Raw genomic sequence first — 11,671 nt, forward strand, 5'->3', positions numbered from 1 at the left:
GCCACTAATTCACTACTGAGTGTTGTCTATTTTGCATCCTAAGGCCAGTAGAATATTAGTAAAGACATTACTTACTCAAAGAAAGATGGAAATAATAAAAAACAATTTCCCAGGGCTGAAAGTGTGAGCAGTAACTGTTTGGAAAAGCTCAGTGTTTGGAACAGAAAGGATGCCTGAGCTGAGGGGAATTAGCAAGCACATTATATGTGATGTAGTGCCCAAGTGCATGATTTTTAAAAAAATTTAGTGACAAATATTTGTTACGTTTTATAAGATATTCCCAGCATTCATCAACATATTAATTTCCTATTACCATATTCACTAAACCAAGAGTTTTCACAAGATAACTTGTGAAATAGAGCTGCAGTAAACCTATGAGTGCCAGCTCCCCCAGCTTACTGCAGCTCTATTTCAGAATTGGCTCCATCTCCTCTATTGGCTGCCAAAGCAAATGAGGCCCTGGTGATTTAGGGGATCAAGTCCTCATTTAAGATAAGTCACAAAGTGAGACAGATCCAAAAACAGCATGAATAAAAATATTTATCTCAAGCAATATCTGGCTGTGTTATACATACAGTGTATGTATGTATGTATTAATTAGTGTATACACGAATGACATGTTTTTCAGACTGCAAGACTTTCCAAGTGAATTTATATAAACTAATGTATCTGAAACAGATACTTGCTTTAAAGTATATAGTTAAACTACATGTTTCAGGTGAGTAGTTCAAGGCTTTTTAGTGGATTTCCAAGCATATGTTAAGCTCCTCACCCATAGGTGGGGCCAGATTCTCTGTTTTGCTTCTGAAAATCCTGACATAAGAGCTACCACTTGCTGCTCCCTCGCAAATCTGGCTGCCGAAACTGATACAATGGAAAGTGCTTAGCACACTAATAGGATAATAGTTTATATCCCAAACATCCTAATCTATAGAGAATGCCTACACAAAATAGCACAAGAACACTATAAAAGAAATGCTAATAGGTCTTCACATACCATACTTGTTCTTGTAGAGAATCTTGGATTCTAGAGTGAACCATCGGAAAAAGGATTTAAGGAGACTAATCCTGTGAATAATAAAGTTGCTAAGCCTCCTACATTTAAAAATGTGTCACTCTTTACCACAGAGGTGGTGTACTTCAGATTTATATTTTTCTTTAATTTTGATACTCAAGATTTTAATTCTTTAGGTTATCCTTTTTGTCTTCCTTTAACTGAAGACTTTTTCATATAGCCTAAATATAGCAATCACTTCTAACAAAGTAGGCATCAGCACTATTTACAGCTGAACTGACCTGATGTGTGACCTCATAAGACTCATTGAACCAGCCTGTAAGATTTCCCTTTAGTCACTGTGATCTTATCTAAGGACTACAGATACCATGTCTGATGCACAACACACAGCACAGCCTCCCTCTGGCATCCACAAAGCTGACACAACACAGCCCTTTCAGCTCCTTCATCAGTAGCCAAACCAGGTGTCCAATTTGATGCCAGTTCCTAGTTTTCTTATGCTCACTACCTCTTTGACATGTTGCAATTCACTCATGATGCCACATCTCAGCTCCAAGGTAAACTCCTGCCCAAGGAACCAGGATGCTCCATCTGTGGTTTTACCTGCAGATTAGGAATCATCCTACAAAGTGTTTCTCCCTTCAATTAACTAAATGGAGTCACACTCACTTTCTTAGTCTAAACAAATGTCCTTGAAAGGTGGTCTTACCTGTCAACAATGAGTTAAAGTAAAGGTTTTCTGTGTTTTTCTTGACACCACTCCATGCTTTTGAAACAATGCATGAAATGCATTAATGACTTCTGCAGGAACATTACTTTGAATAACAACAGTCATAGGCTATTTTCACACTAAAATAAACAAGTTTTTTATGGATATAGATTTTCCACAATTCTGATAATTTTAAAAGCATAATTCATAAAAAAAAAGACTAAAGAAAGTGAGACTGTTTAGCTTGAAAGAGCAAATGCAGAAAGGGGATACAACTGGGTTGCATAAATCTGGCAGGGACACCCAGGAGAAAGGAGCTGTTTAAGTTGAGGGCTGGCATGGTTTAACCTCAGCTGGCAACTAAACACCATCCTACCACTTGCTCATTTCCCTGCCCCTGTGCTTGGGGGAAGATGAGAATTGGAAGGGTAAAAGTGAGAAATCTCATGGGTTGGGATAAGAACAGTTAGTAAGAATAAATAAATAAATAAACAAACAACAATGTAACTAAAAGGAAGCTAACAAAGAGATAAATAAGTAAATAGGACCCAAGAAAGACAACTTATGCAATTGAAAACAATTGCTCACCACCAACCAGCTGATGACCAGCTAGGCCCTGAGCCACAGGCCCCAGCCAACTTTCCCCCTAGTTTTATTGCTGAGCAAAGTGTCATATGGTATAGGATGTCCCTTTGCTCAGCTGGGGTCAGCAGTTCCAGCTGTGTCCCCTCCCAACTCCTTGTACATCCCCAGTCTTCTCACTGGTGGGATGGAGTGAGGAACAGAAAATGCCTTGACTCTGTGTAAGAGTTGTTCAGCAGTAACAAAAACATCTCTGTCTTATCAACAATATTTTCATCACAAATCCAAAACACAGCCCCATACCAGCTACTATGAAGAAAATTAATTCTACCCTAGCCAAAACTTTCTCTCATTCCAGCCAAATCTTTTGTGCCACCTTACAGCCCCGACTGTTTTGTACCACGTCCTTTGACACAAGACACACTTCTTCAGTAATGTGCTGCAAAAAGCACGGCTAGCCATATTTTGGGAATGCTGGGATAAAAAACCCCACACTGGAAGTAGTTATGATGTCTCTGGATCAGCAGGCATCATATGGGAACAAGAACAACTGCTGCACCACTTCACTCCAGGGACTGTTAACCCCAAGCAGATTGCAAAGTTCTTGCCCTGTGCATGCCAGAAAAACAATCCACAAGGATTCATTGAGAGTGTGATTTGGGGCCACTGCTAGGAATTGCCATTTGGTGAAGACACTCTTCTCACCCACCAAAAGGAAAAGAGATTAGCCAGAGAGCCCAGAGTAGCCTGCCTGAAGAGCTCCCAACAGCAGAAATACACTATGAAAAAGTATAGAAACACAGTACAGCTTGCCATTGTGCTTCTCTTCTGCTTTAGCAGACCTTATACACTGATGGGGGTATTCCAGTCATTTCTACACCAAGCTTGGTCAACAGATGCACTTGTGTGTGCATCTTAACATCCTTATTTTGCTGAAGACACCTGTGGCAGAAATACCTGGTTACAGAACATATCCAGCCCTTCCTGGCTGGCCTGACTGAGAAGGGAAATCTGTACCTTCAAACCCTCCAAACACAAGGGCTGGTTCCAAACCAAACCCTCCCACAAGAGTGCTTACCCAAACACTGGGAGTCTGCCACCTCCAACTCCAGTTCCTTATAGCAGGAGTTTTTCACTGGGACCATAATACCACAGTGCATTAAGTCTATGCCTAATGTGGTTTATCCTTTGTTTACAGGTCACTGCAATCTTTGAGGATTTAGGTTAGTGTAAACAGATAAGAAGAAAATTATTATTGACAGTTAAATACAATTAATATGAACATGAGTCATCTCACACAGATCTATCTGCTGCAATTCACACATACCCATTCTCCGTTTCTATTCAACATTCATAAGGAAAAACAGAAAAGAAACACTGGGAGAATGCAAAACCAGAAAGATACCTTACCATACAGGGGGTTTTCTGCACACCACACTGGATTTTGAAGGCTGCTGCACTAATGTCTTCAAATCGAATCAGCTTGTTACAGCTTGCCAGGCTGGTCCTACTGCTTGGCTGAGGGATGCAGGAAAGGGCATCCCTAAGTAACTCCTCATTTCGGCTCACTATCTTCATTTCCCAGGTCTTCACATCCCCGTTCAGGTAATCCTCCTCACCAAAATCCTTCAGTCTCTCGGGGTTGATAGAGGGTGGCTTCTGCCCAATAAGGCCATTTTTTACGGGCACATCCTTGCAGCAGTGGAGATCACAAATTGCTGGCTTATCTTGTTTCTTTATTTTATTGTCATCCCTGAAAACAAATAAACTTGTTAGAAAGGCTTGGATGATTCTTGATATTTAGCATTTTAGAAGGATGCATATCTCAGTAGCTCTTTGCAGGCCTTGAACAGGCAGAGTGAGTTACTACTGTCCTGTTACCTTCCTGTAGGTGCACTGCAAGATACTGAAACCTTCCAGGTGTTAGAAAAGCCACAAATGACCCAACCTATGGGCAAACTGGGAAACTGTCCTACCCAAGAAAATAAGAAATATATAATCTGTGTTGTCTGGACAGTCAGACTTCCTTAGTACTCAGTACTGAGCACTACTCGGCAAAGATCCTAGCTTCATGCTTCCAAAAATTTTGGAATAATCGGAATTGTATTTTCTGTAGGCAATTCTATCTTTTTCAAAAAAGGCAAGCAGCTGCTGCAGACCATTCCCATAAACTGTTATCAGAGTAACAAATTCCACTGCACTGTACACAAGGTCTGGTCTCTGCCCTTGCATACTTGCAGCGTGTTCTCCTGACAGCCATCAACTGCCTCGTGATGGGAGGGAAATCACTTTGATAAGGGATAATAATTATATCTTCCTACAGAGCTAAAGAACTAGGTCTTCTGATCTATGGGTTGACATTTTGTGTGTGGTAATGTGGTGGCACAAAAATCTCCTTCCCCAAGAAACTTAGGAGAGGCAACACTGCCAGAAAAAATTGCTGGATTTGCTACCTTCAAGTGTCTGACTCTATGGTCCATAGCATTCAGTTCACAAGGAACAGGAGTTCAAGATTTTGCAGTCCTATTAACAGATAAATGCAATACTTCTATGAATTCTTGGAATTTGGAGATTATTATGGGGTAAAAGGAGCATTAAGCAGGAGACCAGTGATTTATAAAAGAGCTGATACCACTCCTGGTTTGTGGCTATGATTTGACAGATGGTGTAAGCTCCTCTGCATGACTCACTATTAATCTATTTGGTAGAAATGGTTTTCTAAAAACAAACATGTTAAACTATGTCAGAGATTCCAGCATTATCTCCAACAAAAAATATTTACCTTTTCCTAAAATAATTTGGGTCTAAGTTTTGCAGTTATTCATCAGCAGGGCTGGATAAAACACATTTTACAGCAGCGATCAACACCATAAAATATGCTTTGCAGCGACTTCCAAAAGAATTTTAAAATATTTAGAAACATCTGTTTTTTGAGTAATTGCCCACTTTGGGCAGTATCATCCATTTCCTTAATGGTATCAGTAATCTGTGCCAGTAGCTTTGGTTCCTATTATACTTCCAATTTTTCCAGTGAGGAATTCACATAACAATATGGGCAGCATAAAATGTTTTATCATTAGAGTAAAGAAATATACCAGTAGAATTAATCCTTCTTTATATCTTCACAAGAGAAAATTTTTGTAGCAAGATCTTCTCTCTCCAAAATTGAGAGCACTAATTTTCGAAGAGAAATAAAGTATAGACACATTTCTAAGCTTTTTATGTTGAAACTTGTGATCTAAAGTATTTTCCCAATACTGTATCTCAAAGCTGATACATCTAACACCAGGCATTATGCTTTCAAATCAAATAACTTATCAAATAGCTCTGTTCTGTACTTTTCTGCATCTCTGCTCCATTGGGGTTAGACAGCTGGAACACTTCATAAAGATGTTAAGCTTCCAGTGTTAGTTTGGGTGCACATTAGTCTGCTTAATGCAAAGCTGAGAACCAGATCAGATTGAACCCTGTGAACTTGTCACAGCACAGCCCCCACAGAAACAACAACAGCAGCAGCATCCAAGAGGCCACAGAGCTGTTAAGAGTTCATTCCATACCTCTCCCTTCTCAAAAAATATTTTCCCTATCACAGACTCCCATAACCACTCCAAAAGGAAGCAACAGCTACCTCTTATTCCTGAACATAGTGTCTAAAATGTTTAGCAAGTGTTAGCAATGAATTATGTTTCTTGCACTGGAAATGGGTTAAAGGGGTCTATGTAGGGTAAAAAAGTAGGCAGATCAAAAATTTGTGATTTTATGGGTCAAATTTTTTATCCAACTGGCATTTGAGATGGAAGAACAAATCTCATTTTTCATTGCATTTGTTGCAATCAAAAAGTCTATAAAAACATCCAGCCAAAGATGACCACAAGAAGTTTATTGATGAAGCAGGATTCTGTGAGAAAGTAGAAGTGTATGGTAATGCCTCACTACACTAGTGCCATTTGTATCTGCAAATAAAAAGACCAAAATGGTATATTGGGGTTTTTTTTGCCCTAGTCTCAGGTTTCCCTTTTTTTGGCAGAAAAAAGGAAAGAAGTAAATCATGTTCTCAGTCCTTGATGTGCAGCACCATTCTCATAACCAGTGAGTGTCTGCTCAGGACTCCAAAGGAGACAACACCTTGTGACCATTGGAAAAGAGGAACAGAAATCAAACAGCTGTAAAATATGTATAGGCTTTTCAGGCTTGATCTAGATTTAGAGCACATCTGAATTATTACCATCTCAATATTTAATACAAAAACTATCATAAATTTGCATCTGAAAAGTCAGCAGCCTCTATATTGAGGGGATATAATTCTATTGTCTATATAGGTATTGTATGCATTTATTTCAGAATAACTTCAATTCTTCTTCTACACCCACATGTTTACCCACATTAGATAATGACATTTTCCCATACTGAGCCCACCTGGATGTGCCACAGACCCTCCTAGAACTCTCAAATTCCCAAGGTAAACAGTGGGCTGAGGTTTGATCACCCAACATAAATGGGCAACCAATGACCATGTTGGGTCAAAAGTATTTCTTGCCTCAAAAGCATTCCACATGCTTGGCAGAGACTTATATGGATTTCTTTTACAGGAACAGCCAAAGCAGGCAGCAAAGCATGCAAGTGCTCAAAAACACAGCACGTGATTTCCCAAGCACAGAAACAAAATACAGCCCCTACTCCCCTACTCCAGCAGTCATGTCCACCAGATGAAGGTCTGAGCCAGTATAAATACAAACCCCAGCATTATAAAACACTGCTCCTTTCAAATGGAGCTTTTCCTTTTTTGGGGTTTGTCAAAAGTTTTCATTAAAAGGTCTGTTTATTTCCAGACATAAAACAAATACCCAGCTGGCAAGCTTTGTTACATGGTTATAAATTACAACATTTTACCTTTAAAGTGATTAGTAAAAGCAAACATGAAAATACAGTTTATAAACCTACTTTTTCAAGAACAGCTGCTCAGCATAACTGGAAGAAAAAGAGAAGATCCATATGCAGACATTCCATAAACAATTAGGGCACAGGAAAAAAATATAATTTGTTTAAGCAGATAGCTTTACATATTTAAAAATCTCAAAGACAATGCAAAGACAGTGTGTACCAAAATGCACTCCTACAATAATAAAAAGCGACAACTTTGAATAATATTTCTATTTCCAGTTTGGTTTTTTGAACATACTGATAATATTCATCAAGTTAAACAGCACTAGGGAAAAAAATTTCAAAAATAACAATATTAACAAACTAAGAAAATAATAAAAATAATAAGGAAAAATAATATTGGGAAGATGAAAGGCAATAATGCATACTATACCTAAAGACCACAACTGTTGCCTTTGTTAGACAGAGAAAGTAGTGTCCAAGTGTGCAGTGATGGACATTGTGAAGCACATTCAGATTGCCTCCCTCAGGACCCACAAAGCAGACTAAACAGATTAAACTGATACACTGGATCTCTTCAGCTTCTAAAATTGAAGGAGCAAAATCTGCAAAATCACACATGTCCAGGGAACAGCAAATTGTGAATGGGTAGTCACCATTCTGCCCAGAATAAATGTCAGGGGGAGATGGTATGAAAGTATCAGGGAGAAAATTTTAAATTTCCCTTCTTAGAGAACATAATTAGATCACAGAACTCATTGCCAGAGGAGTCTGTGAAGAACAACAATGTAAACAGGCTCCTAAAAATGCACAACTAAATGGAAGTGGTGACCAACACACATATCATTCAATAATTAATCTGTGATTCATGAAGCCCCTGAACACTTGGCCAACTCCATGAAAGCTTATGAGAGAAAGTGTCTTAGGTGGCTTTTATTATTCTCCCACTGGCCACCCCTGGAGAGAGGACACAGAGGAGGACAGCTCTTTGGCCCGACCCAGTGTTGCCATTTTGATTGCAGATATACCCAATGCCAGCACTTGGCCCATTTGGCAGCTTTTACACTTTCATAATGAAACAAGTGGACGTGAAGTTGGAATTATGGACATACATTCCCATGTACTGATTCACAGATGGAAATTCAACTGTCACAAAAGGCAACTAATTTAAATATAAGACTGAAAACTCAGCCTTTCTTTGTCATTTTTACAGCAGCTTTTGTCATCTGCATTCACAGTGATACACATTAAGAGGGACTGACTGGCAAATATAAAAATTTTCTTAAGCAAGCATGCTTTTGATGTTTGTTTATTTTCAAGCCTAATCAACAAGAAGGGAGATTTAATCCATGAAACAGCAGTTAACAAGCTCTAAGTGATGTTCATGTGCTAGAAAAGCAAATTAATGCTGGTTGAATTGCCTCAGTAATGTTTAGGGTTTGACAGGCTTCAATGATCTTGGACCTCATAGGAGGTTTACAAATCTTAGGGAGAAGGATGTACCACTGATAGTGGACACAAAAAATGCAAAATTTATGGGCTCCAAGGACATCTGGCAGAATTCCCGTGATGAAGGAGAAACTGACAAAGCCAACTCAGCAGCTGTGCTGAAATCAGCTCCAGCTGGGTAAAAGGTGATCCTGGCAGGGGCAGATTGTGACCACCAACCCAAAAAACTACTGACCCAAAAGAAGAGAAAGACTGAGCACTAGGACTAATTGGCATGAGAAACAAGAGAATCATTAACCAACAGAAGATAGAATACTAATTAATAAGAGAGCTTGTAGCAAATGAAAGCTAATTCCTTTTTTGAAATGTATAGAGAGTAAAAAGCATTGATAGTTGGTGCTTGATTTGTGGAATCCACAGAGCACCCAGGCTTGTGCAACTCTCAGCTATAATGAATGGCTCTCTCACTGTGTAATTACTGGCTTGCTGCACACCAGGTTAGAAATCTGATTTTTGTAGACAACAGTATGGCACAAGTTTTGTGGAATACTTTAGCATCCTTATAGGCCAGTGCCATGACAAGAAGCTCCAACTCCAGTGCCCAGCTTGGGCTGAGCAGTCACAAAATGCTAAGCTTGAACACCTCTCCAAACTCATATGCACATGTTCTCTACATGTGGATTTTTAATTTTGTCCTTTTTTAATGTTTTGGGTGTAAGGGTTTCTTAAGCTCATACCTATATGCTGCCATCATCTTCAGGCTCCCTGAAGAATTTTCTGGAGCACACTAACCAAGAGACATTGGTAAAATACAGTTTTAGACATATTTGTCATCTGCTTTTGGGTAACTGGTCTCAGATCTTACACCTGCAAGTTCAGAACATTTATTAAAGTGAAAGGTGACCCCTTTAAAGTCACTTGTGCCTCCTTCCTCAGTGCTGAGCAGAGATGGGTCATGTACAGGGGGCAAGGCAGGGGGAGCAGCCTGCTGCAGGTAGCAGTGTGCTTGGCTTATGGCTGCAATGTGACTGGGGCTGGGATCTCCTCTTACAGGAGTCCCAGGATATGACAGAGAGGGCCCTTTCCCTCATCCAAATCCCTTTTACCCAGAACCTCTCCAGCTCCATTAATCCTTCTAATTCCATGTCCCAGCACTGTCTCCTCTGACCCTGCTCGCTGCCTGAGCCTCCCAGACCCCTCTGATACTTTCCTTGTTTGTTGCAATCCCCTTTCCCAGTAGCTCCTAAACACCCCTGTTCCATCTCAACTCCTCTTCTACCTTTTTACCCATCTCCAAATACATCCAAATACTGCAATAGCAGCAATTTGAAAGCATCTCAGCAACTTGTGCAAGTAGGACTTTATGAAAGACAAAGGGTAGAAAAATAGAGGCTTGCTGAGATAAAAGTGTCAAGAAGGATCATAACAAATGTCATCTTCAACACCAGGAACTCCAGGTTATGCACTACATAGTGTCTGAGTGCCCTGCACACCACTACAGGGTGACAAGTAAACTCCTGCAGGCACAGGGAAGGACCACAAGATCTCTCTTTGACAACAAATTTAAAACAGATCAAAGACAATACTGCACCCTAAATATGACTGTCTTGAATTATCAGTATTTTGTACAATACTAGAACTTAGAAAGAACCATTTGATACTGTATCACTCCAACTAGTGGCACATACAGCTTGGAAATATAAAATGCATGTCTGATATTTATATACCTAAACTCTATGCAAAGTGATTGTTCCTAAGTCACATAGGAATCACCAACACCTTTCCCTAAGCAGAAAGACAAGTTCAGCAAATATTAGCTCAACTTTATTGGTGGAAACTGGGACACAGATCCAGTGACTTGCCTAAGACTTCCGCAGGGCTATTTATCAGAGTGTCTTAAAGACGAAGAGATCAGGGCTTAGTAACCAGCCTGGGTGACAGAAGTGTAAGCACTGTGACCATCCAGCACAGACTGCTACATAACAACCATGCCTTGAGACTGAGCAGGCCTTTCTAACTCCACTCACCATACACAGGTCTGACAAACCTGTGTGACACTGCACCAGCAACACACACAAAGAAAGCTCAGGCTCATGCAGCAAACAACCAAGCTGTATTATCAGCTCTGATAAAATCTCTCCTTACTTTTAGTAAGTCAGATTTAGCAGAGCCTGAGCCTAGCACTATCTATGCCTTCACCTGTGGCCATAATCTATTGCCTATCTTCTATCTATCTATCTATCTATCTATCTATCTATCTATCTATCTATCTATCTATCTATCATCTTCTGCAAACACTATGCACATGTCATCTCTTACTGCTGGCAATGGCAACTGGGTATCAGCTGCTAAATAGCTAACACTAGAAAAAGCAATCTGAAAGCAAGAAGAATTCACAAGGCCAACCATCGTAGAAATGTTGAAGCAGAGGTAACCAACTGTCCCTCAAACAGACCCATCCCCCTCAAAAGTTCTTGTAGGACATTCATAGCTGTGCATGTCAAATGATCACTATCCAACTCTGCACAGAGCTTGGCAGCTAAAACTTTTCAAGCAATTAAACTTCTTCCTAAGTTGAATGTATTCTGAGTCTAGAGGTTTTCTAACACATCTCCATAATCCATTTCCAATTAGGAATGAATAGCATAACTCAAAATAGAGGAAAGAGTGGTCCTGTGCTGAAAGGAGATTGGCAGTGCACTGCAGAGCAGGTCATACCATGGATGACTTTGGGCAAGCCCTCTTTGCAGTGCAGAAAACCTTGTCTTCCCCTTTATTAACAACATCAGACCCACTGAAACAATTTAAGTCTTAAATGTTAACAACATCGTGACAAGGAGATGCAGGAAATGAGAATTGTTCCTTGTTTGTACCACATCTGGCAAAAACAGAGCGTGATCTCAATAGTGGTGAGCAGATTATAAAACTGAGGGAGAAACAAACTATGGAAAAGGTTAAGAATGAGGTTGCACAACACCACCATGCCATGTGTGTGCACAGCCTCAGCTCATGCTACACAAGGACACTAAGATGAC

The 11,671-nt window shown here is 39.9% G+C and overlaps 1 protein-coding gene across 4 annotated transcripts in view; it reads right to left on the reverse strand.

Annotated features, from left to right (window-relative positions):
- The window catches only part of LOC106861219 (uncharacterized), a 54,183-nt gene that overhangs the window by 21,043 nt on the left and 21,469 nt on the right, over window positions 1-11,671 (reverse strand). For 3 of the 4 annotated variants that reach the window (XM_088168892.1, XM_088168891.1, XM_088168890.1), the window contains one exon: window positions 3,717-4,059. In XM_088168892.1, the coding sequence (XP_088025018.1) occupies window positions 3,717-3,884 (168 nt within the window). In that variant the 5' untranslated portion in view covers window positions 3,885-4,059. Of the gene's footprint in view, window positions 1-3,716; window positions 4,060-7,247; window positions 7,275-11,671 lie in introns of all 4 variants that reach the window. The other variant, XM_088168894.1, reaches the window with a different exon arrangement.

Source organism: Sturnus vulgaris, chromosome 8 (assembly GCF_052056855.1).
Source record: "Sturnus vulgaris isolate bStuVul1 chromosome 8, bStuVul1.hap1, whole genome shotgun sequence".
NCBI lineage: Eukaryota > Metazoa > Chordata > Aves > Passeriformes > Sturnidae > Sturnus > Sturnus vulgaris.